We start from the raw sequence: 26,251 nt of genomic DNA on the forward strand, positions 1-26,251 counted from the left end.
GTGCGCCCCACACTTCGCTTCAGCTGAGCACTTCCAGCGTTCTCTCTGCGGCGTCTTTGATCTGATTTGTGAGCAAACAGAAATAAACGACTGATTGCCCCTCCTTTCTGCTCTCCTTGCTTACTGTCTTTGGAGCTGAGAATATATTAGAAAAAACTCAAGAAGAGGTGAAAGGACAATGCCTAGGTGACTGCAGGTTATTTAATTCATCACTGAGTGACCGAGTTTCATTTAATTGACTGCTGCACATTGTGGTGTGTGTTTTGCTCTCTTGTTGGAGGCTATTTCTGGGTGCCTGCTCTGTGGCAGGGCTGGGTGGCCTAGAGCTTCATTGACAAGACAGGCAAGGTCCCCAATGCCAGGGGGCAGGCAGCAGGCAGGAGTGTCAGGGATGGTGACCACCAGCAGCCAGGTCAGCCAGCATCTCACACGGGTGCAGGAGGGCGATGCAAGAAGAGTGAATACAGAGTCTGCGTGTCTGAGTGAAGACCCTGTCAGTCTTGGCTTCTTACATGAGGGTGCATGGGACCTTTTCATCACCTCACATTGGTTATATGCCATACATAAAAGATAAAGACTTCAGGGGCCGGCCCAGTGGCATAGCGGTTAAGTTTGCATGCTGCGCTTCGGCAGCCCAGGGTTCACAGGTTCGGATCCCAGGCGTGGACGGATGCACCGCTTGTCAGGCCATGCTGTGGTGGCGTCCCATATAAAGTGGAGGAAGATGGGCACGGATGTTAGCCCAGGGCCAGTCTTCCTCAGCAAAAAGAGGAGGATTAGCAACAGATGTTAGCTCAGGGCTGATCTTCCTCACACACAAAAATATATATATAAAGACTTCAACTAGAGGGAGTGTATGTTATACATGTCAGAAAACTCATTAGAAGAACATACTGTATATATAATGTTTTGTTTGTTCATATATTACAAATACAGCAGCAAGTAGATCTTTGGGAATGATCCATTTAAATGTATACTTTATGATTTTGAGGGTTTTTTCTCTTTTTAGCTAATGTATGTGTTGTGAAGGTAGAAGGTACTCCTTATCTTTGTAAAACTGATGAAGTTGGAGAAATATGTGTGAATTCCAGCGCAACTGGTACAGCATACTATGGACTGCTTGGAATCACAAAGAATGTCTTTGAGGTTTGTACTTTTCCTGACCTTTAGTTGAAAGTAAGTTCCACAAGCATCGGTGGAGTGGCAGTGGGCAAAGCGTGCCTGGAGAGCAAAGCCCTTGGGCAGGCTGCCCTCTGGGCGCCTGTGCTGCCGGGTCGGCAGCCCTGACAGGCGTCGAGATGGGCCCAGGGAAGCCAGCACTCTGCATGCTGGCATTGTTGGGTTGTCAGAAGAGTCCAGTGAGCGCCCACTCCTCTGGGCCAGGCGCTGGAAACACGGAGATAAGGAGCTAGAAGGAGAAGCACAGGCCTGTGGAGGCCGTGCTGGGAGCGGGAGCCCGAGGAGGGACTTGTCAGCCGGCAGACACTCTGGCCCTGGGGCAGCCTCTTCCCCTCCAGGGAAGCACCGGTGACAGCCCCATCTGAGGAAGCACACTCTGGCCGGCAGGCTGTGCGCATGCTGGGCTCTCCTGCCTGCCTACTGGGTGCTCTTGGCTGGTTGGTTGGTAATCTGTGGACCACAGTCTGACCGGTTCCCTCTCCGCTTTGTGCAGACTGTCCCGGTTACTGCAGGAGGAGTGCCTGCCTCTGATAGGCCTTTCACCAGGACAGGGTTGCTGGGCTTCATTGGGCCTGTGAGTATGCCCACTGCCGGGACCTGGGCTTCCAGACGGGTCTCAACTCGGGGGAGGAGATGCTGCTGGCGTCCAGTGGGTGGGTATCTAGAGGCCAGAGATGCTGCACCACGTCCCACAATGCACAGGACCGCACCCACGACAGAGTCCTGTCAGCCCAGAACGTCACTGGTGCTGAGTTTGGGAACCCTGCCCACAGCCCAGTAGCATTCACAGTCCTTTACAAACTTCACCTACAGTGTATCCCCACCTCTGACTGTTTTCGTGTTGACTCCCTCCCTGGATGGCCCCTCGCCCCCACCCCAGACCACCAGGCTGTAGGACCCCTTCATCCCACGCTTGCCCCCTGCCCCGGTTTTGCCTGTCACCATGAGCGTGGGGTGTGTTGCCCCTGTGTCTGAGTTACTTGGCTTCCATGTGCTATCAGCTCCTTGTAGCAGGGCCTGACCCGCAGGGCCTGACCCACAGGGCCTGCTGCCGTGTCCTGAGTCCCAACCAGTGTCCTTGCCTGCAGGATAACCTGGTCTTCGTTGTGGGCAAGCTGGACGGGCTGATGGTGGTCGGAGTTCGCAGACACAATGCGGACGACATCGTGGCCACTGCGCTGGCCGTGGAGCCCATGAAGTTTGTCTACAGAGGCAGGTGATGCGCTGCAGGTCCCTGTGCTGTGGCTTTAGATCCCTTCTCTACTTGAAGTTGGAGAAGTCTGTCTGCAGTAGAAGGGAAGCGGGAAGCCCAGGGATTTGAATACACAAAACCCAAAATTTCCTGTTCATCAGAAAACTTCGCAAAGACAAGGATGGTGCTTGCAGCAAGGATGCCAGGGTCGGTGTCCTCTCTGTCCACAGAGCTCATGCGGTTCTTTTTTTTTTTTTTTTGAGGAAGATTGGCCCTGAGCTAACATCTGTTGCCAGTCTTCCTCTTTTTCTTTTTTCTCCCCAAAGCCCAAGTACGTAGTTGTATATCCTAGTTGTAGGTCCTTCTAGTTCTATGTGGGATGCCACCTCAGCATGGCTTGATGAGCGGTGAGCAGGTCTGCACCCAGGATCCGAACCAGTGAACCCGGGGCCACCGAAGCAGAACGTGTGAACTTAACTGCTACGCCACCGGGCCGGCCCCTCTTGCAGTTCTTTAAGAGAGTGAGATCCAAATATATAATTGGGCAAAGGGGCTGGGGACACACAACCACAGAGGGTGAGTGACAGCAAAGGGGCACCTGGGCCAGCTTCCTAATAGCCTCAGACATGCAAATTCAAACAGTAAGGTACCATTTTTTCTGAAGTCTCCAAAGGCCAATTCTCTTTTCTACTGAAGTTTAGCAAGACACGTAGAGTGCTCTACCTTGGCCCTGGGATAAGAATCAATTCACCTTTTCTGGATGTCTTGGGCATGAACTTTAAAAATTCTCATTTCCATTGAGAGGTAAATGGACCTCTGGACCAGGCCTTGGGTGTCTCTGGCCGAGGAGGGGACACCCTGTCCAGCTCTGTTCAGCTCCCAAGCTCTCCGTCCTAGAGGAAGCAGCCCCTTCTAATTTGTCCACTCAGCTATCTGCATTTCTTAATTTTATTCTTCTCAAGGGGGTGCTTTTGTTATTCAGACTAGAGTGCCTGTGAGCCTGGCTAGACCCTGCCTTTGAATATACCTTAAAGAAATCCTTAGGGAATTCTGCCAAATGATTGGTCAGCATGGGCTGCTGGCCCTTTCCCCAGGTCAGGATGATGGGTGTATTACAGCCGCCCAGGAGAAACTAGCAGGGCAGCCCTGTGTGGGTGTGTGCCTGGAGCATGGGTGCCCAGGACATCATGACCTGCCCTCACAGCAGAAACTGGGGATACTGTTGGTGTAGGTGTCCACGTGGTAATATCAGGGTAGCCCACACCTGCTTCTGAGGTGGATTAGGGACACCACCTCCTTACATGGCCATCAGAACCTGATGGTGCCTAGAGGTGAAAGCCCCACCTGATGAGGCGATGCCAGCCCCAGTGATTAGCTGGGGTGTGGGGTGATTGCACCTGCAATTGGACGGGGTGGCCTGCCAGTCCCCACCAGGGAGGAGCTCGGGGACTACAACCACCTCAAAAGAGAACCACAGTCGATTGAGTGTGAGTGCCACTGGAAGCAGAACATCCAGGAATATTAGCAACATGTAATGAGATCAGGAAATCATAACAACATTTGTTTAAACAGTTTAAAGAACACAATAGATGGAATAAATAGGATAGATACAGCTGGAAAACGAATTGATAAGCTGGAAAGTCAGATTGAGGAACTACTCCAGAAGTAAAGAAATAAAAAGTTAGAAGAAAAGTTAAGAAAGATGAGAGGAAGAAGGGCTGGCATTCAGACAGCAGACTTGGAGATGTGCATGGCGGAGGGTGGTGTCTGAGAAGTGGGAGGCTGGAGTTCTCTAGATGCAAGAAGGGCCCTCAGAGTGGGTTTGGCAATGGAACCCAGAAGAACACATCAGACTTCCCATTGGTGGGGCTGCTGCAAGAGCATGACAGGGCAGTAATGTTTTTAAGTTCTTAAAAGCAACTTTTATTGTAGACTTTATGTTCCTGCAAATTGTCGCTTCATTGTGCAGTAATGAGTAAAAAAATATTCTTGAGTATATAAGTTTCAGAAGTTTTGTCACAAAAAGACCCTTATTATGAAACACTTTCAGATGAGGTAGTAAGAAACAAATACAGGAAATGCTATAAGATGTATGAAAATAAGGAAAATTTAACACTGGGTGAAGTTTGTTTTATAAAAGAGTGTGTGTGCACCAGACTAAGGAGAGGACAAGAGAAGCTACGTCCATAACAGTCCAGAATTAGAACAGTAGACTTGCTAGCATGATGGGTTTGATGGGGAGACCAGCTTCTTGTCTTATAAGGAAAAGACGGCAATATCCAGTCGAAGTCTAAAGGAGGAGAAAGGCAATACAGAAAGAAGTAGAACGTCGCAGTTCTTCAAGTAAGAGAGGAAGTCCAAATATGTCAATCACAGTAAGCATGAGTAGATGAACTCTGCGAGAGCAGTGAAAGAAAGGTTTAATTAGTTGGATTTAAAAATATAATTAATAGAATGTTTAGATAAAGATTTTTGCACAGGGAAATGTATCACATGTATTAACGTTACAATTAAGGAAAATTTTTAAAAAAATGTGTGCCTAGTTGTTTTGCTTTGCACCGAAGTCTTCTCTGTTTTAGTGAATTGAAACTTATTTCAACCATAGTTGAGGAGGTTGACTGCTTACTTTTTAAATTCTCAGCAAGCAGCCCATTGTTAGATTGGCTTTTCAACATCAGCACTTCCGCATCTTCCGTTTCAAGTGAGAGGAGGCTCTGCGTCCCATCTGGCGTCCTTTGCTGAGTGGTCATCTTTGTCCTCATCCTCCTCCAGGATCGCGGTGTTCTCTGTGACGGTGCTGCATGACGACCGGATTGTCCTCGTGGCAGAGCAGCGGCCCGACGCCTCCGAGGAGGACAGCTTCCAGTGGATGAGCCGAGTGCTGCAGGTGGGTGCCAGGTCACGCTCCTTTTCTGGCCTCTGTCACTGTGCGGTTCAGAGGAGTCCAGCTGCTCGGGGTGTTCCCCGTTCCATTCCTTCAGACTGTAGGCGGTGAGCCTCACCTGCCCAATCCTGTCTCCAGCTCGGTTTTTGAAACACTGTCACCTTGTTGTAACCGGGCTGAGCGGGCCAGATGTCCAGTGGCCCCATGCTTGATTACGGGGTTGACTCGTTGATACTCATGGCTTCCAGGACCCCTCCTCCACCCTGCACATAGTAGGCACTAAATAAACAGTGCTTTGTAAGGATGAGGGAACAGCATTTTGAAACTATGTAATGCTGTAATATTAGTGTGTCCTTGTTACCTAAAGAACAGTCCCATTGAGCTGCTGTCACTTAGGGTGATTTAAAATGAAAATATCACTTAGATTCAGAGTAGGCCAACACCCAGGGGTGGACTGGTGAGAAATGAGAACTTGTACACCTCTGTACCAGTTATTTTTTCATTTAATATGAAAATGTTCCAACATACAGCAAAGCTGAAAGAATTGTGCAGTGACCTCCTAATGCCCACTCTGTGGGTTCTACAGTGGCCAGCGTGTTGTGCCACTTGCTCACCACATGTCTGTCCCTCTGTCCGCTCCTCAGGGTGCGCTATATTGTGACACATCGCAGTGTCACCTTCTCCTCTGTGCTTCTGTGTTCATTTCTTTAAGTACTGAACTAGAGTTCAACATATTCTTTTGTGGAGAGAAGGAGGTAAAATTTACGTCCAGGAAGGTGCACAAATCTTAACTGTACCATTCAGTGAGGGGTTTTTTAGTCAACTTTATTGAATATAATTTACATGTAGAATGAGCCTTTTTTTTGTTGTTGTTAGGAAGCTCAGCCCTGAGCTAACATCTGTTGTCAGTCCTCCTGTCTTTGCTGAGGAAGACTGGCCCTGGGCTAACATCTGTGCCCATCTTCCTCCACTTTATATGTGGGATGCCTGCCACAGCGTGGCTTGATGAGCAGTGGGTAGGTCTGCACGCAGGAGCCGAACCTGCGAACCCCGGGCCGCTGAAGCGGAGCACGCGAACTTAACCACTACGCCACAGGGCCGGCCCGAGAATGAGCCCATTTTTAAGTGTACAGGTTGATGAGTTTTGACAGATGTATGCACCCAGGTAACCACTGCACACGATAATTAAAATACAGAGCATTTGCATCACTCCAGTGGGTTCTCCCGTGTCCCTTTGCGGTCAATACCAGCCCAGAGAACCACTGGTCTGCTTGATGTGACTGCTGATGAGTGTTTCTTTCTTGCCGCAGATGTCCTGTGTAGACCACCTCACGGCGTGTGCTGCTCCTGTCTGGCCACTCTCCCTCAGCAGTGTTGTGAGAGGATCAGTGGTTCACTCCTTTGTATTGCTGACTTGTGTTCCTTTGCTTACCTAGACACATCTTGATGGACGTTTGGGTTGTTAATTTTTGGTTATTCTGAATAAAGCTGCTATGGACAATAGAGATTTTGGGTTCTGGCAGCTTTTCAGAGTAGCTGTCTGGTGTGCTGACATCTCCAGGTTGGTTGTGTGAAGTTGTGCACAGCCCCACAACCACCTGACAAAGGAAATGGGCCTCAGAGTACTGTTTCTTCCACAAATTTTTAGTGTTTTTTGTGGAATATTTCTAATACACCAAACATAAAAAGAACTGTATAGCACCCACGTGTTCCCATTGCCCTGCTTCAGTGATGACATCCAGGTCCTGTCTGCACCTCCAGCTGTCCTCTCCCTTCTCCCTCAGGAGTGTTCGGAAGCAAATCCCAGATATCACGTCATTTTATCTGTAAAGATTTTAGTATTTCTTTCTTTCTTTTTTTTTTTCGTGAGGAAGATTAGCCCTGAGCTAACATTCGATGCCAATCCTCCTCTTTTTGCTGAGGAAGATGGGCCCTGGGCTAACATCTGTGCCCATCTTCCTCCACTTTAGTATGGGACGCTGCCACAGCATGGCTTGACAAGCGCTGCATCAGTGTGCGCCCAGGATCTGAACCTGCAAACTGCAGGCCACCAAAGTGGAGCGCGTGCACTTAACCACTGCGCCACCGGGCCGGCCCCTAGTATTTATTTCTTTAAAAAAGAAATACCATTATCACATGTTAAAAATTAACAATAATTTATTTTTTTATTGAGATATAATTGACATATAACATTATATAGTTTCAGGTGTATAATGTAATGAATTGATATTTGTATATATCATGAAATGATCACCATGCTAAGTCTAGTTAACATCCATCAACACACAGTGATAAAATTTTTTTTCTTGTGATGAGAACTTATAAGATCTAGTCTCTTAGCAACTTTTAAATATACAATACAGTATATTTAACTATAGTCACCATGCTGTACATTACATCCCCAGGACTTAGTTATCTTATAACTGGAAGTTTGTACCTTTTGACCCCCTTCACCCATTTCACCCACCCTCCACCCCCTGCCTCTGGAACCACCAAAGTGTTTTCTCTATCTATGTGTTCAGTTTTTTTTTTTTAAGATTCCGCATATAAGTGAGATCACACAGTATTTGTCGTTCTCTTTCTGACTTCTTTCAGTTAGCATAATGCCCTCAAGTTCCATCCATGTTGTTGCAAATGGCAAGATTTCCTTCTTTTTTATGGCTGAATAGTATTCCATTGTGTGTGTGTGTGTGTGTGTGTGTGTGTGTGTGTGTGTGTGTGTATACACACCACATTTTCTTTATCCATTCATCCAGTATGGTAAATAATACTGCAACAAATGTGAGGTGCAGATATCTTTCTGAATTAGTGTTTTCGTTTTCTTCAGATATATACCCAGAAGTGGAGTTGCTGGATCATGTGGTAGTTCTATTTTTAATTTTTTGAGGAACCTCTATATTGTTTTCCATAGTGGTTGCACCAGTCTACATTCCCACCAACAATATATGGGGGCCCCTTTTCTCCACATCCTCGCCAACACTTGTTATTTCTTGACTTTTTGATAATAGCCATTCTACCAGATGTGAGGTGATATCTCCTTGTGGTTTTCATTTGCACTTCCCTGGTGCAATGATGGTGAATGATGTTGAGCATCTTTTCATGTACCTGTTGGTTATGTGTATGTCTTCTTTGGAGAAATGTCTATTCAGAGCCTCTGCCCATTTTTTAATAGGATTTTTTTTTTGCTGTTGAGTTATATGAGTTCTTCGTATATTTTGGAATATACGTATATTTGGAATATACGGAATATATTTGGAACCCCTTCTCAGATATATGATTTCTCTCATTTGGTAGGTTGCCTTTTTATTTTATTGATGGTTTCCTTTGCTGTGCAGAAGATTTTTAGTTTGATGTAGTCCCATTTGTTTATTTTTGCTTTTGTGGCCTTTGGTGTCAAATCCAAAAAATCATTGCCAAGATTGATGCCAAGGAACTTACTGCCTATGTTTTCTTCTAGAAGTTTTATGGTTTCAGGTCTTACATTCAAGCCTTTAATCCATTTTGAGTTAACTTTTTGTGTGGTGTATGATAGTGGTCCAATTTTATTCTTTTGCATGTGGCTGTCCAGTTTCCCCAACACCATTTATTGAGGAGACTGTCTTTTCCCCATTGTATGTTCTTGGCTCCTTTGTCATAAACTAACTGACCATATATGCGTGGGTTTATTTCTCTTCCATTCTCTTCTCTTGCATTTCTGTTCCACTGATCTCTGTGTCTGTTTCCATGACAATACCACACTGTTTTGATTAGTGTAGCTTTGTAATATAATTTGAAATCAAGAAGTGTGATGCCTCCAGCTTTGTTCTTCTTTCTCAGAGTTACTTTGGCTATTCAGGGCCTTTTGTGGTTCCATACAAATTTTAGGATTGTTTGTTCTATTTCTGTGAAAAATGCCATTGGGATTTTGATAGGAATTGCATTGAATCTGTAGATTGCTTTGGATAGTAGGGCTATCTTAACAGTATTAATTCTTTCAATCCACTAACACAGAATATCTTTCCATTTCTTTGTGTCTTCTTTAGTTTCTTTCATCAGTGTCTTATAGTTTTCAGTGTATAGGTCTCTCACCTCTCTGGTTAAATTTATTCCTAGGTATTTTATTCTTTTTTATGCAATGGCACATTGGATTGTTTTCTTAATTTCTGTTTCTGATAGTTTGTCGTTAGTGTATGGAAATGCAACTGACTTTTGTACATTGATTTTGTATCCTGCAATTTTACTGAATTCGTTTATTAGTTCTAACAGTTTTTTTGGTGGAGTCTTTAGCGTTTTCTATATATAATATCATGTCATCTGCAAATAGTGACAGTTTTATTTCTTCCTTTCTAATTTGGATGCCTTTTATTTCTTTTTCTTGCCTAATTACTTGGTTAGGACTGCTAATACTATGTTGAATAAAAGTGATGAGAGTGGGCATCCTTATCTTGTTCCTATTGTTAGAGGAATAGCTTTCAGCTTTTCACTGTTGAGTATGATGTTGGCTGTGGGCTTCTCATATATGGCCTTTACTATGTCAATGTACATTCCCTCTATATCCACTTTGTTGAGAGTTTTTATCATAACAACAATTTTTGATGTAATTAAATATCTAGTCACTATTCAGATTTCCCTGATTATTTAATTTTAGTTTGTTTGTTAGATTCAAGATCAAAATGAGGTAAAAAATGTTGCACTTGGTGGAGACCGGTTTTTAAGTCTTTTTTAATCTATGGACTCTTTCTCTGTCATATTTTTCTTGCAATTTTATTGACAAAAACAGGTTGTTTGTCCAGTATGTTTCCCTAGTCTGAGTTCTGATGACTGTGCCTCTGTGGTGTCATGTAATGTAGTCCTCTGTCCCCTGTGCTTCCTGCACGTTGCTGGTTAGATCTAGAGGTTTGATCAGACTCAGAATGTTTGTTGCCAGAATGTTTGTTCTGGCAAACATTCTTCATAGAAGGGGGCATACGCTGTCTGGTCATCTCTCTGTTGTTAAGCACTCCTATGTCCACTGATTTGTTAGGACTTCACGGTGCCGCTCCTTTGATTCTGTCATTCCTTCTTCATCATTGGCTGGAGCAGCTTTAGAAGTTTCCTCCACAGAGAGTGCACGTCCTCTTCCGTCACCGGGGACCTGGAGGGCAGGTTATGCAGGAAAACAAGGTCAAGGATTGATGTCAGAGTAATGAGCAGTTTCCCAGAATCCCCTAAAAGTGACCAATGAGTTTTGTTTTGTTTATTTGATTCATTATGAACTAGTGGATTTAAACATATTGGACGTGTTTCAATCTGCTGTAGTTATTATCTTCATTTTTCAGTGGTCAGTGGGAGTGTCTTCAGGGTGGCTCTTAAGTCCTTTTGAGACCCCCTGGGACTCTCTGAGGCCACAACAGAGAACAGGAAGATCAGACGCTTGGGGCAGGTGGGGCATTTCGTGTCCTCGACCTGTCATGGCTGGGACCCCAGGGGCCTTGCTGCCTCCCGGGGGACGTGGAATTGGGACCACCATCTGGGCACTTGATGTTAGTGGCTTAGTCACTGTTTCTGGGCTTTTTTCAGGGGACAGAGTAGGAAGTGATGTCTGTCTGTTTGTAAGATTACCTACATCATGAGTTTATACTGCTGGTTCCAACTCATGTTTAAGACCATGGGTTCTTAGTGAACTCGTTGATCTCCCTTCTCCTACAGGGGAAAGTGGCAGTTGTCGCCAACTGCAGCAGGACTGCTCACTTACCTCAGGCCTCTACACACACTGCAGCCTCAGAGTAACCCTCGCTATACTACCTTTACAACGTGAGCTTTCTGAGAGCAGCTTGCCCATATGGCATATCCCATGAGGGGTGGACTAATCAAACAAGTGTTTAAAGTCACTTTAAGTAGATTCTGTCTATGTGGCTGTGCCACCAACCTGACTCCAGCTCGGTTGAGTTCATTTGTTTTATTTCACTTTCAGTTGTTAGGAATTGCTTTTTAAAATTTTAAGTTTTTGGTATGTAAAATATATACATGATTCCAAAGTCAAACCTGAAAGAGAAGTCTAGCTTCTGCCCCTGCTTGTTCGCTCCTTCTCCCACAGGAAGTCATCTAACACTGCTTTTATGGCTTATTTAACCTTGCATTGTTTGATGTAAGCAGCTACAGGTTTATGTACGTGTGTACACATGCACAGTGTGTGTGTGTGCATGTGTGTGTTCAATGACAGAGAAGGTACACACATCTCTCCCTGTTTTCTCATTTTATAAGATGTCCCAGAGATCACTGTCTCCTTGACTTCTGGATTTGAATGTTCTCCCGAGAGCAGTTCCCTGCCTTCCAGCTTCTTACTAGCCTCGAGTTGGTCAGCATGTGCTCAAACGCAGTTCCTCCTATCTCGTGTCCTTCCCTTCCAGGCCATCGACAGCATCCACCAGGTGGGCGTGTACTGTCTGGCCCTGGTTCCTGCCAACACCTTGCCCAAGGCTCCTCTCGGAGGGATTCACATTTCTGAAACCAAGCAGCGCTTTCTGGAGGGGATGCTGCACCCGTGTAATGTGCTAATGTGCCCTCACACCTGTGTTACCAACCTTCCCAAACCGCGCCAGAAACAACCAGGTTAGTTGTACATAACAGTATGTGTCTATTCTGTCTTAAAATTGGTGGCAGCTGTACCTGTGGTTAAACGTGCAGCCCCATTGGACCCTACATCTCTGGGGTGGGGGTTAAGAGCCAGAGCGAGTGACACACGAGGCCGGTCACTACCTCCTGCCTCCCGAGCCACAGATGAGAGAACTTTACCACGTCACCAGGGGTGTTTTCCACCTGCCTGTTAGAGCCCATCTCCACGACTAAGTTCAAGCGTGGCATCTTAGCTTTGGAAGCCTGGGTGATGGCTCCTGGGAGTAGAAATGATGCCCAAGAGCAGCAGGGATCTAAAGAGCCACTGTTGGCCACTGCTGTGCCGTGGGGCAGCCAGCCAGGCTGAGGCCTGGGGTTCGTGCTGCTCCCTTTCGCCCTGTAATCTGCCACAGCCATGGGGTTGATGGCACCTAGGAGGTCTCAACAAATGGTCAATTTCCCTTCCCTGGTTTAACTATTATATACAGTTTTTCATTCCTTTGGTTATGTAAATTTTTAGTAAATGCTAACTTTTCTTTTGTTGATTATTGAACACATAAAATATCATTAAATAAAATACATTTAATCAGGAAGATTTAATTTTCTGATTTATACATAAAATACAATAAAACAATGAAATATATTAAAAGTTTAGCTGTGGCTGAGGTCAAATCGTATCCCCCCAGATAATGCCATATGATAAATTTTTCAATCTGGCATTGTTTATATTTAAGAGAGAGATTCTCTTTGTCACTTAGCATAAACCTTGTAGCTGGTTTCCTGAACAGCTGTATCTTAGTGACGAGTCACATGCCTAATTCAAACAAAAAGTGCGATAGAAAGAAAGTCACGTGATGATTATATATCTGGAGTCATCAGCTTCTCATTCAGAACCCCCCTTGTTTCCTAGAGGTTGGACCAGCCTCCATGATTGTTGGCAATCTGGTTGCTGGGAAGAGAATCGCACAGGCCTCAGGGAGGGAGCTGGCTCACCTGGAGGACAGCGACCAGGCGAGGAAGGTAACAGCCCAGGGCCTGGGAGGGTGAGGAGGCCCTGCTCCCTCCTGTGTGAGGATGCAAGAGACTGAGCTGGCCTCTCTGCGCAGTTCCTGTTCCTGCCAGACGTGCTGCAGTGGCGGGCCCACACCACTCCCGACCACCCGCTGTTTCTGCTGCTCAACGCCAAGGTGAGGGCAGGGCCTGTGCCCCATGTGTGGGTGAGTGGAGCCCACCAGTTCTCCAACACTCCACACTCTATCCTCATGATTTCGTGTTCAAGATCAGGCCTTCACTGGCTGGCTCTCTCTGCCTACCCTTTTCTATGTAGAGCCCTCGGCTTTCACACAGTTCACACAGTAACGTTTCTATTGATTTTGTATTTAACAGGAAAATTCTCATTAGCTTGCTTTTCAATAAGAACAGTATGCATGTAAATACTCCTAAGTAAGCTAAAAGGAAATGTTTATTTTGTAAAAATTAGAATTTAGACAATGCATTTGTTTATAGCTTTAACATGACAAACACTGCTTATTGTCCTGATCCTGCTACAGATTCAGAAATTCACTCTTATGAATTTTGGATACTTTTAAATGTGTACTATACTGTACTAGGAGCTTTTAGGATATAAAGAAGGAGAAGCTGTAATCCTCATATCCAAGTTGTGGGCAAGTAGACAAAATATAAAGACATGAAAAGTTAAATCTGTAAAAACCCCGCGTGACTGTTAGATGTGTCCTACAGACCGTAAGTATGCTTGCGCTTTAACACAGCAAGGGGCCCATCACTGTGGTCTTAGAAAACGCTAGTCCGGCTTTCATTACTGCTCTTTACTGGTCACTATTTCTTCATTCAAAAGACATTTATTGATGCCTACTCTATACACAGTGTTAAATAAGATAAAAAGGGCCCCCGTTTTCAGGATGCTTAGAGTAAGTCTTCCCTGCTAGAAAACTAGTCCATAGGAGAGATTTATGTTCCTTGTTCACTGTATCCACGGATCTAGAAAAGTCTTCAGTAAACATTTATTTTACAACTGATTGAGTTCTAAAGCATGGAGACAGCCAGTAATTAACAGTTGACCACGATAAAATCTGCTCACGATGAGAACCTGAAGATCAGTACGCGGGGATGTGACTGAGTGCAGGGGCTCTGAGGCAGGCAAGGCCCAGGCGCTGGGTTTTACCCCAAGGGAGTGGCAAGAAGCCCTGGATGGGGCTGAGCCATGAGAGGCATGATGCGGTTCAGGATTCTGGGCGACTCCTCTGGCTTGTAGGAGAGTAAATGTGGTAGCCATGGTCCTGGAGGCCATGGTCCAGACATGAGATGGCAGATCAGAGAAGAGGAGAGCAGTGGAGACATGGACAAGTGTGAGATGTGGTCAGAGGCAGGGCCTGCAGGACCTGAGAGTGTCCTGAGTGTGGGCATGAAGATTTGGCTCTGGGTTGTTGGCTGAGTGCCTGAACAGATGGAGCAGATGGAGTGCTTCTCAAGGGAGGAGGGAGCCATGGGTGGGGGTCTCACAGACATGCTTACCAGCCCTGCATGTGGAGAGGTTGAGCTCGGTGGAGCGGTCAGCCCACAAGAGCCCAAGGTCATCTTTAAAGCTAGGAGACAGCTCAGGAGGAGCCAACAGAAGACAACCTGGGCTTCTCCAAATCCATTCCAGGTTTTTCTCAAAGTTACTCATAAGTTTTTGCATTTCTTTTGGTTTCAGCCTTCTCCAGGTTTGAGTTGTCCTTAGGTCCCTGAGGATGGGCTGATCTTTGACCTGGGAGGAGGCCTGTGGCCATGGCACAGGGTGGCCCGTGGGCCTTGGGGTCTCCGAGTCACCTGAGGGAGCTGGCAGGGCTCTGAGCATCTGGGCTCCCAGTGAGCCCAGTACTGACGTTCTGCGTCTCAGCGTGGGTTGTGAAAGCGAGTCTAGTTGGCTTGTGCAAAGCGTTGAGGACCTCTGGGCCTGGCTCCACATATAAGCGCATTGGCCTGTGCAGCGGAAGCATCAGTCGAGGAAAAGTGAGGGTTTTGACGTTACGCTGATCTGTCCTGGAGTAATATGATGATTAGACCAAGTTGCACTTTTAGAGGCCTCCCTGACTCGGGTCAGCAGAGGGAGGGAGGCGTTTGCTGGGAACTGGTCCCCAGCCCAGATGTCCTCACAGACATGAGGTGAATGGATGAGCTGGTCCAGGTGTAGAGAGGAGCCCTGCAAGTCAGCCCAGGCACTCTGAGAAAGCAACTTGCAGAATGACGTGCTGACTTGGTGGATGTGAAGTTGAAACATGCATAAGCTGGGGCCAGCCCAGTGGTGTAGTGGTTAAGTTCACGTACTCTGCTTCAGCGGCCCAGGGTTTGCGGGTTCAGAACCCGGGCCTGGACCTATACATGGCTCATCAAGCCATGCTGTGGCAGCATGCCACATACAAAATAGAGGAAGACTGGCACAGATGTTAGCTCAGGGACAATCTTCCTCACCAAAAAAAATAAATAAACGTGCATAGTCTTATAGTTTAGGGATGCTTGTTTATTTATTGTTTATTATTTATTTATGTCTTGTTTATATTCAGGATGGTGGTTGCTTCTGGGGAGGAAGGGGATAGAATTGGGAGGTGTATGCAGAGTGGTCATGATTTATTTTAAAAAAGAGAAATTGGGGCTGGCATGGTGGCATACTGGTTAAGTCTGCACGTTCCACTTCAGCAGCCCGGGGTTTGCGGGTTCAGATCCCAGGTGTGGACCTACACACCACTCATCAAGCCATGCTGTGGCAGCGTCCCACATACAAAATAGAGGAAAATTGGCACAGATGTTAGCTCAGGGACAATCTTCCTCACCAAAAAAAAAACAGAAATTGAAACAATGTGGCAAAATATTATTAGGCAATGAGAACCTGGATATTTATGATGTTATTCTTTATAAAATTGTTATATTTAAAATATTTTATCAAAAAGTCCAAAAGCGTTTTCTTTAATCGCAGTCTCTGACTGTCCCAGACAGGTGGAGCACCCACTGCTACGGGCTCTCAGGAGACGCTTGACGGCTTGTCCATTCACTGCTGGCACAAGAGCCACCGTTGGGAATGGTAGTTGAGATCCAGGTGACTAGAAAGGATAGCAGATGTGTCTCTAGGCCCAGCACCTTGTCCTGGTTCCTTGTCCTAGCACTGGGAGTTCAGAGTACAGGATATGCCCAGTGTGCACACAGGAACCCAAGGAGCAAGCATTCTGTGCCCCACCAGCTCAGTGGTGACTCAATTGCTTTCCTAGGGGACGGTCACGAGCACAGCAACCTGTGTCCAGCTGCACAAAAAGGCAGAGAGGGTAGCCGCTGCCCTGATGGAGAAGGCAAGAGTGAATGCTGGGGACCATGTGGCTTTGGTCTATCCCCCAGGTAAGCACACCAGGCGGTCCTCAGCCCTCCTCTCTGCACCCGCCCACCTCGCTTGGCTCTTCCCTCACCGGACAGTCCCTGGGGGTGCCAGTGTCATGGCCACCTTTCCCAGACTGCTGTTGCAGTGGCTTCTGGTAGGCTCCCGGGCTGCAGTCCTGCACCCCTGCAGCCAAAGCAGTGCAGCTTCTGAAACTTAACCGTGGGTTTTACTATTTACAGTTAACTTCTTTACACATCTGTGCCCCTGTTGTGATTATGACCCGATTGTGATTGTCCACGTGCCTTTTAGCACAGCTTATACTGTACTTCTGCTTTGTTCGTCTGCTTGTCTTTCCCCGTCTCTCCCCAACTTTCTTTGTGAGGAAGATCAGCCCTGAGCTAACATCTGCCAATCCTCCTCTTTTTGCTGAGGAAGACTGGCCCTGAGCTAACATCCATGCCGATTTTCCTCCACTTTATGTGGGACGCCGCCACAGCATGGCCTGACAAGCAGCGTGTCAGTGTGTGCCCGGGATCCGAACCCAGGCCGCCAGCAGCGGAACGCACGCACTTAACCGCTACGCACGGGGCCAGGCCTTCCCCGACGTTTTATTATTATAAAAGCAGACACCCTTGTGACCACCAGCCAGGTCAAGAAATAGACCTTTGCCAGGCACCCAGAAGTCCCTTTGCACTCCTGTCCCAACCACAACCTCCCACTTTTCCCAGAAGTAGGCTCTATCCTGACTTCCAAAGTCATCATTTCCTCCATTTCGTTATGTTTCGATCACCCCGATGAGCATCCCTACACATCATAGTTTTGTCTGCCAATTTTCTTTAGATTTGATATATTTTTAACGTCTCCTTTAATATGCAGGCTCCCCCTTCCCTCTCCTCCTTAAAGTTTATCCACTAAAGACCTGGTTTGATCCTGTAGAGCTTCCCACAGCCTGGAAGTTGCTGAGTGCATGCTCAGGGTGCGAGTCAACATGTGCTTTGGTCCCTGTGTTTCCTGCAGGTTGGCAGCTAGATCCAAACACTGGGTCAGACTTGGGTTCAATTCCCTTGCCAAGACTATGTGTGGTATTGAGTTATTTCATCAGAAGCAACATGCTGGGTTGTCTCCTTTTGCAGTATTAGCAGCCATTGATGCTCAATGTTCTACATTCATTAATTCATTAGGGGTCACAAAACAGTGATATTCTAGCATTTCTTTTTCATTTATTAGCCATAAAACTAATAAATAGACACTTCCGCTCATCTAGTATTTGATCACCCAGTGGTAGGGTTCATAAAGGAAGGGCAGGATGAGTGTTGATTCCTTCCTTCTCTTGGTTTTCAGTAAAATGGATTTTGTTCCTTGTCATACTCCAAAGGTGACCAATCAATGGATTAAAAAATATATATATATATGTATATATATCATGATATAGCATAGATTTATGATATATCATAGATTTAAACCTATTTGTTGGGTTTCAATCCTTTGCAATTATTTTCTTTATTGAAGCCCAGATGGCACTTTGGCCAATAGGAGCCTCTCTGACTGGCTCCTGAGTCCTTAGGACATGACCTCTGGTCCCTGATGGCTTCACTGCTGTCGGGTGTGACAAGGTGCTCCAGGCTCATCTTGTGCCTGTCCTACCGCAGACCTGGAATCAGCTGTCTCTCCAGGGACCCCCAGTCCTGCTGTTCCCACAACAAAGTCTGGGCATGAGGGATGCTCCTTTCTCCTGGGTTGGCTGCTATTTGTTAGCCTTTTCAGTGAGCAGAGCTAGGAATTATAAATAAATATAATTATATCTCTTAGAGAGGCACTACCTCATGAGTTCGTACTGTTATATCCAATTCAAATTCAACATTATAGGATTTTTATTAAACCTCTGCTACATGGTATCTATATCTCCTTTTTTCCATACCAAGAATCCTGATTCTGCAGGACAGAAGAGATGATAGAATTTGAATACCCTGTAATTACTTAACTTTATCCCACATCACACACAGCATTCCCAAAATAACAAATACCATGACCGCCTATGTGATTTTTGAAAACAGTTTAAAATTTTTTGCACATGCTTTCTCCATCCCCATCTTTTTCTTATAGTGGTGTGATGTCAGTGTTGTCAGAGGGACAGCCTTGACAAATCCAGCCTTGCTGTTTTCACCCTCGTTTGGTTCCAGTTCCACCAGTGACCGTATTTCACGCTCACCTTCAGTCCGCGTGTCTGTGTCTTTCTGGTCAGGCTGGTTTTCTGAAGCCCATTCTCTAAGTGATTTCTCAGGAGGGCTTCATGGGAACAATACCCCTGGGTTCTTGCTTGATAACAATTTGTACACTTTGTAATTGAAAGTCATTTTTGCTAGATAAAAAATCCTTGACTCACATTTCTTTCCTTGAGTATCTTAAATATGTTGCTTCATTTTCTCCTGGTATAAAGCATCAACAAGCCTGATGATAATCTAATTTTCTTTCTCTCTGAGTCCCTTGCTGTTTTTGCCTAGATGCCCAAAGGATATTTTTCCTTTTCTTGAAGTCCAGTACATAGTCTTGATGTTGGTTGTTATGGGTTAACATTCTTGTGTATAAGGTGTCTTTAAATATGTAGCTTCACAGCTTTTTTTTCTAATTTCAAGGAAGTTTTCTAGAATCATAGTTTTCTCTGTGTTCTGTTCCCTTGCTGGATTTTCTTCACACACTCCTACTTGTGTCATCTGTGTGTTAGATCTGTTTTGTCTTCAGTAGTTGTCATTTTTTCTTGACGTGTTTCTGTTTCTTACTAAATTTCTTTTTGAGTTTTAAAAGTTCCTTTCTTTTCATCTGTTTTCTTAAGGCTTTATCTGTTGTCTTTATTTGCTCTTGTGTTCCTTCTGGTTTCATCTTCATTTGTGAAATGATTTTTTATAATTTCTAGTTCTTTCCTCATTTCTGACTTTTTTCTAATTCTGATTTCTGTTATTCTTTTGTATCATTTTCTTAATGTCTTTTAGCACATTTTGAAGTAGACAATTACAGTTTTTATTTGCTGTCTTTGTATGGACAGATGATATTCTGTTTTTGATTCTTTTTTCTTATAACTTTGTGTGGGATTTCAGCTTGTGCAGTGGCCTCCCAGCCGGCTCTGTCCCCTTCCCCATGCTTCCTGTGGCCTCTCCCTCTTGTTTCTTGTCTCTACACTGCTCCACGTGTGTTCCACTTCCAGCAACAGTCTCTTCAGTGTGGGGCCCTGCCCCCTGTTGGGGTGAATTGCTGTTTTCAAATGCTCACAGGTGTTAATTGTCACCAATGACTGGATGAATGGTTTTCTTTCCTCTCCCTGCTCTCTGATCAGACCACAATTTTGGAAACAAGAAGGTGGTGATCTCCCCAGTCAAGAACAACTGTGTCTCCCACCGGGCACTCCATGTCCTTCCTGCTCCCTCCCTGACCTCAGAAACTTCTAGAAATCTTCACTTGTCCCTCCCCTTCCCTCCTTTCTTCATCCCCAACTCATCACTTTGTTGAGGGCATTTGGTTCTTAGGAGAATTTCCTCACTCGTTTCAGTGCATACCCCAGACAGTGTGTCCTTCCCGTTAGACTGGATCTCGCCCCCTCCTCTCCTCCCTACCCGCTCTATTCTATCCTACCCCTGTCTTCAGGTCTCAGTTCTGTGAGTCTGTTCTTTGGCTATTAGCAGGTTGTTTTTCTTCCAGATCTGGGCGTGGGCCATACGCACTTAGAACGTCTTTCTCTTGCACTGGCGACTCATGCCTCAGCTGGAACAGGAATCCAGGTCTCTCTGTTTCTCTTGGTTTTGTATGTGCTTCTACAGGGGTGTGGGTGATAATGCCACTCTCTGTTTTCCCTTTGTGAGTTGTCGTCGTCCTAGAATCTTGTTAGTTTTCCTTCTCACCTCCGAGTTCAGGAATTTTACTGGGGTGTGCCCAGGTGTGGGTCCTTTCTCTTTTTCTTGTTCATTTAATCTTCGGACTCTCATCTTCATCTCAGGAAAATGTCCTTTTTCATTACTGCCTTATTTCCTTCTTTTTCTGCTTCCGGAACCCCTCTGACTCATGTTTGCATCTGCCCTCCATGTCTCGGATCTGCTCTGTGGTGACGTCCCCTGTGTGTTTGCTCTGTGCTGACCTCTTGCTCACCTGATCTCCAGGCCACTTGTCCAGGCCCCAGCAGTGACCGTCTGTTTTCAGCTTATCTGGTGGGACCCCGGGTGCACTCGGCACTTTCTCTGTGCTGGGACTCCTCCCTCCAGTGGGAGCTGGGCAGCCTCTTCCTCGGGGGGCTGCCGTGGAGTGTAGAAGTCCCTGTGACCATCTGCCCACCTGCTCCCCTGCCTGGGAGCCAGGGTGAGGTGGCAGCCTGGTTTACTTCTTGACACAGGTGCTTGGTAATTTGAACACTCCAGAACTTCCACTGGCATTTCAATTCCTTCTACTTTTTCCAGTCCCTGGAATGCAAGGCTGTTTTTCCCAGGGGTGATTGTAATTCCCACTCTTCAAGTACCCCCTGGGTTCCAGGTGCTTTCTGCAGCACCTTTGTGTAAGGTGAGCATCACCCTGACTGAGAGGAGGTGGAGACACAGCCCTGCTGGAGCACTCCCTCGCCCCCCGTCAGTGCCACACCATGCTGAGAGCCTGGGAGGACGAGGGCATTTCCTGAGCTCAGGGCTGGGGCTGCAGGCCTAACAGCGAGTGGGAAGGCATGCTCAGGGAGGGGCAGGGCTGAAGTCACAGGGTGTGTGGGAACTGCCTTCAATGCTTCAATACAGGAAAGAAGAAGAAGAGAGAGGGGGCAAACACGGTGCCATCTTGATAAATGAGAATCTGAATGATGAAGATGGGAGCCTGATGCTCTTCTCTATCTTGGCATACGTTTGACACTACTCATAAAAAAATTTTAATGAAAAAAATAAAATGCATGGTGAAGTTCTAAATTTACATTTTAAAAACTTACCAGCAGGTGGAGAGTATAATAGGTGGAGGGCAGAGCCGTGGCCCTGTTGGAAGGCCTGGAACCTCCTGAGGGTGCGGGTGGTCTGCAGATGCACACAAGCGTGTGCCTTGTGCATTTTGGGGGGTGAAGGGAGAGTCCAAGACTTTCTTGCAATTCTCAAAGGGGTGTGTGACCCGAGGGATTACGAGCTGATGCTGCAGAAGGGTGGGGTGCTCACTGGGTGATGCCAGGGCCAAGAGAGAAGATGCACATGCAGGGAACAGCGGGAGCCTTATACGCTCAAAGTCATACCTTTCTCTGTTTAGTTTGACTTGTTTGTGGTGTGTGGGGCGGAGTGGCCATGCACAGTATAAGACTATCAGTGCACTGACCTCAGCATGGCCCCCATTCAGTCCTCCTAGCTACCCGCACGCACAGAGCAGATGGGTGTCCCCCTGGCAGTAGTACTGGTGGAGCCAGCCTGGCCGAGTGGGTGGGCTCAGGCCCCTGCTAATGACCAGCTAAGCTGCCCTGGCCCCAGCGGTCACATTCCCAGTTACTGATGGAGCACTGGGAACTTGTAATCTGGTGAGACCCATAGCCAGGTTAAATGTTGCACATTTATTTTGACTCTGGAATCGAAACAATCTGAGGCTGGTGTCTTGGTGTCTTGTAGCCTGAAGATGCCAGGCAAGGCCTCATGTGATTTGAGGCCAGCATCTGGAGGTGCCTCCAGGGTGTGGGGTGCGGGCGTTCTCAAGTCAGACTGAATTCAAAATGGGAAAATAGGCTTTAAGCGTGGTACGATTCCCCCCAAGTTTTAAATATGGGGAATTTTAAATATATAGAAAAGTTGCAGGAACAGTGCATTGGCCCCGCGGTGCGTCATGTGGTTGAGAGCGAGGTGGAGCATCCTGGCCTGTCCCTAGGGCCGTAGGCCTCCCTGTACACTGTCCAGCGCCTTGCCCAGGAGAAGCGCCTGGGCTGCAGCCCCCAGCCCCGTCGGGGCGCGGACGCATGGCCAGGAGGTGCGGAGCCTCGACCAGGCAGCCTCTGCATCCTTGGGTCCTGTCCGCGTCTATCCTCAGGTCTCCTCCATGTCCATGTCTGTGTCCATGGTGGACGGTGCCGCCCCTGCATTCTTCCGTCTCCTCCACTGTGGACAGACAGTTCGGCCCTCAAAGGTTTCCTTGCTGCCCTCACTCACCCGCCCCACTGTCCACCCTGGCGCACAGGGATGGCAGGCAGAGCTCGCTGCACCACGAGGCCCCGGGCCGCTGCCCTTGGTGGCCTCCTCTGTGCCGTGGCCATGCCCCCTCCCCTCTCCCCGGCCTCCCAGGGGGACCACTTGCAGTGGGGACAGCTTTCTGTCCATGCCTAACAGCCTGTGTTTGATAAATACCCTATTCGTTTGGAGGAGTGGTGGTTTTATCCAAGTAAAGACCCCTCATCTTTTTCGCCATACCGTGGCACTAGACACCGGGAGCCGTGCTCGGCTCCGCACTGACCGTCTCTGCCCATGCGTCTCCCCAGGGGTCGACCTCATCGCCGCCTTCTACGGCTGCCTGTACTCTGGCTGTGTGCCCGTCACCGTCCGGCCCCCGCACCCCCAGAACCTCGCCACCACTCTTCCCACCGTCAAGATGATCGTGGAGGTACGTATGTCCTCGGGCAGCGTGCACGTCGGACCTGACCCCGGACCCGCGTGCGGGTCGGACTGAGGTCTCCACTCCTCCCGGCGTGCGGTCAGTTCTCTAGGGCTGAGCAGGTGGGTTTCCTCCCTGGTGCCGCATCTCACTCGCACCTTCAATCCCTGTGCTCCACAGGTCAGCAAGTCTGCGTGCGTCCTCACCACGCAGGCGATCATGCGGCTGCTCAAGTCCAAGGAAGCAGCGGCCGCCGTGGACGTCAGAACCTGGCCGCCCATTCTGGATACAGGTGCGTGCTCAGCGCTGTTGGTGTGGGCGCGAGCCCCGCGTCGGCGAACTTCCTGTCCTTCCCTTGTAGGGACTGCATTGTTGCCCCCGAAAAATAAGTTAGGTAAGAACAGCTGAAGTAAATAGTGAGGAGGTGCTAAAAGGAGCCTCCAGCTGGATGCCTGGCAGGAGCTGTGCTGGGTGCTCAGAAAGGAGAGAACCATCAAGTTGGGTTCACTCATGGCACGGTTGCTTTGGCCAGTGGTGGTCCAAGGCCTGTGTGCCTGCAGACCGCAGCTCCTCTCGCTGCCTCTCATGCCCACCCATTGGCTGGCACTTGTGAGCACACAGTTTCCACAGTGCACACGCATACACCCATATGTTGTCTCCATCATTGGTGAATGCTGCCACACGCCATGAAAGGCTTGTGGGCCAACCCGGAAGGGCTGAAAAACCTTGCCCCCACCCCCCATCCCCCCTCCCTCCCTGGCCCATGGGTTCAGCCTGGGACTGAGAGTGCTTTGCCCCTCCCCATAAAGACACCCCAAACCAGCACCCTGCAGGCTCCAACGGTGAGTCGTGGTACCCGGACGGCCAGGTGGGCGCTGGCCAACAAGCAGACAGGAGTCTCTCCTTCCCCATGGTGCTTGCACTCCAGGGCGCCACCTGTGAGAGGAGGTCAGGGATGGTGTCGTCTGTAGCCACCTGCCTGATACCCAGCGACAGGTGTGGGGAGCGGCTCCAGGGCAGCTGGTGTGGGCCAGGGGTGGGCTTGGGAGCAGACTGGCTCCAGAGAGTCCCATCGCCTCACTGGCTCGCTGCGAGCTGGGCGGGCTCCTGCCCTTGCCTCACCTGTGTCCCCCTCATGGTCTTACAGGAACTTGATGAAGCACTGAGAGCCCCAGGAGCCCGTCCACGGCACTCTCACCGTGGTTGGAGTGCTTGTTATCCTGGCTCCGCCGTAGGCTCTGCAATTTTTGGCGATTGCCTGCTCCTCTGACCTTTCCCACACAGTTCTCATGGCCCGTCTCCTCCCCTGCATGTCCACCTCGGCACTGTCCCTGTCACCACATGCTGAGCACAGTCATGGGGGGCTGCTCTGTGTGACATTCACTTCCAGGTTGAAATAAGCTTCCCCAGCTGCACACACGGCCTGCTATCTCGTAGCCCCACTTCCATCTGAGCTCACTCGCCTCGGGACTCCAGGGACGAATCATGTCTTATCTCTCCCTGCAAGAGCCTGAAGCAGCATTAACATCACTGGTCTCTCCTGCCCAGCAGATGACATACCGAAGAAGAAGATAGCCAGCATTTTCAGGCCCCCCTCCCCAGATGTGCTCGCATATTTGGACTTCAGCGTGTCGACTACCGGAATACTAGCCGGCGTGAAGGTGAGTCCTCTGATCTTAGCTCCTGTTTGCTTCAGTCCTTGACACTGGGGTGGGCAGAAAGGATGTTGGATGCAGTTTATGCAGGCCCTTCCTTTTATCCAGAGCTTGAAGCAGCAATATTGTTCCTTACAGTTTGTGTTAAATACCAATAAACTGCAAAATTAGATTAGCCTGAGAGTAACCATATTTTGATGTTTTATGGTAATGTCTAAACTTTCTGATTTATGACTGGCCTCTAGGAGCAGGTGGCTTTGATGAGTCTATCTCCTTACCAGGAGCCAAGAGCTGCATTTAAAATGCTTTATTATTCTCATTTAGAAGATTTTTGGTGTGCTATCTCCTGGGTATTGTTTTGCTTATACGGGGATTTGAGACAGCAATCCTTTAAGGAAGTAAATATATGTGGACCTCAGCAATGTTGTTAGCCCTCTTTTCCTTCACATCACTGAACAGAACTTTTATTTGACTCTTTAGATGTCACATGCAGCCACAAGTGCCTTGTGCCGGTCCATAAAGCTGCAGTGTGAGCTGTATCCCTCAAGGCAGATTGCCATCTGCCTTGACCCCTACTGTGGCCTCGGCTTTGCCCTGTGGTGTCTGTGCAGGTGAGTGCTGCAGGTAGAATGTGCAGGTAAGAGGAGGAAGAGTTTGTAGGTAGAGTGTGCAGGTGAGTGGAGGGAGAGTGTGCAGGTGAGAGTGTAGGTGAGTGGAGGCAGAGCGTACAATTGAGAGTGCAGGTGAGTGGAGGCAGAGTGTGCAGGTGAGAGTGCAGGTGAGTGGAGGCAGAGTGTGCAGGTGAGAGTGCAGGTGAGTGGAGGCAGAGCGTACAATTGAGAGTGCAGGTGAGTGGAGGCAGAGCGTACAGGTGAGAGTGCAGGTGAGTGGAGGCAGAGCGTACAGGTGAGAGTGCAGGTGAGTGGAGGCAGAGCGTACAGTTGAGAGTGCAGGTGAGTGGAGGCAGAGCGTACAGTTGAGAGTGCAGGTGAGTGGAGGCAGAGCGTACAGTTGAGAGTGCAGGTGAGTGGAGGCAGAGCGTACAGTTGAGAGTGCAGGTGAGTGGAGGCAGAGTGTACAGTTGAGAGTGCAGGTGAGTGGAGGCAGAGTGTACAGTTGAATGTGCAGGTGAGTGGAGGGAGAATGTGCAGGTGAGAGTGTAAGTGAGTGGAGGAGGAGTGTGCAGGTGAGAGTGCAGGTGAGTGGAGGGAGAGTGTACAATTGAGAGTGCAGGTGAGTGGAGGCAGAGTGTACAATTGAGAGTGCAGGTGAGTGGAGGCAGAGCGTACAATTGAGAGTGCAGGTGAGTGGAGGCAGAGTGTGTGGGTGAGAGTGCAGGTGAGTGGAGGAGGAGTGTGCAGGTGAGTGGAGGCAGAGTGTGCAGGTGAGAGTGCAGGTGAGTGGAGGCAGAGTGTGTGGGTGAGAGTGCAGGTGAGTGGAGGAGGAGTGTGCAGGTGAGTGGAGGCAGAGTGTGCAGGTGCCTGTATTGCTGCTCCCACCTGCTAGGTTGGAATTGCTCTTGTAGTTGTTTAGAACCTTAACATTCTAAGATGCGTTTTTGATGCCCAGGAAGCCGAAGATACACATGTGAGTGGGTTTGTTTGGGGGTGATGTGGTTTGGAGTCTGGGTCTAAAATTGAGTAAGAGAGTAAAAACATACTTCTCATTAAATACAAACACTGTCCATTACTAGTAACTGAGAAGAGGCTTCTTAATCCCATCATTACTAGGAAGTAGCAACAGATCTATAGGACACCGAGCCCCCAACCAGCAGGCCCTGTCCCTAACTGTGACCCGGCTCCTTCTGAAGTGCTTCGAGGGAGACCAGG

The 26,251-nt window shown here is 48.0% G+C and overlaps 1 protein-coding gene across 14 annotated transcripts in view; it reads left to right on the forward strand.

Annotated features, from left to right (window-relative positions):
* Nucleotides 1-26,251, forward strand: part of DIP2A (disco interacting protein 2 homolog A) — a 126,481-nt gene that overhangs the window by 88,413 nt on the left and 11,817 nt on the right. For 9 of the 14 annotated variants that reach the window (XM_058523340.1, XM_058523342.1, XM_058523347.1 and 6 more), the window contains 12 exons: nucleotides 1,010-1,146; nucleotides 1,673-1,753; nucleotides 2,268-2,395; nucleotides 5,144-5,258; nucleotides 11,624-11,825; nucleotides 12,739-12,848; nucleotides 12,935-13,015; nucleotides 16,091-16,214; nucleotides 22,655-22,776; nucleotides 22,948-23,059; nucleotides 24,316-24,428; nucleotides 24,903-25,033. In XM_058523340.1, the coding sequence (XP_058379323.1) occupies nucleotides 1,010-1,146; nucleotides 1,673-1,753; nucleotides 2,268-2,395; nucleotides 5,144-5,258; nucleotides 11,624-11,825; nucleotides 12,739-12,848; nucleotides 12,935-13,015; nucleotides 16,091-16,214; nucleotides 22,655-22,776; nucleotides 22,948-23,059; nucleotides 24,316-24,428; nucleotides 24,903-25,033 (1,456 nt within the window). Of the gene's footprint in view, nucleotides 1-1,009; nucleotides 1,147-1,672; nucleotides 1,754-2,267; nucleotides 2,400-5,143; nucleotides 5,259-11,623; nucleotides 11,826-12,738; nucleotides 12,849-12,934; nucleotides 13,016-16,090; nucleotides 16,215-22,654; nucleotides 22,777-22,947; nucleotides 23,060-24,315; nucleotides 24,429-24,902; nucleotides 25,034-26,251 lie in introns of those variants that run through there. The other 5 variants (XM_058523341.1, XM_058523343.1, XM_058523337.1 and 2 more) reach the window with 2 other exon arrangements.

This window comes from Diceros bicornis, chromosome 27, assembly GCF_020826845.1.
Source record: "Diceros bicornis minor isolate mBicDic1 chromosome 27, mDicBic1.mat.cur, whole genome shotgun sequence".
Lineage (NCBI taxonomy): Eukaryota > Metazoa > Chordata > Mammalia > Perissodactyla > Rhinocerotidae > Diceros > Diceros bicornis.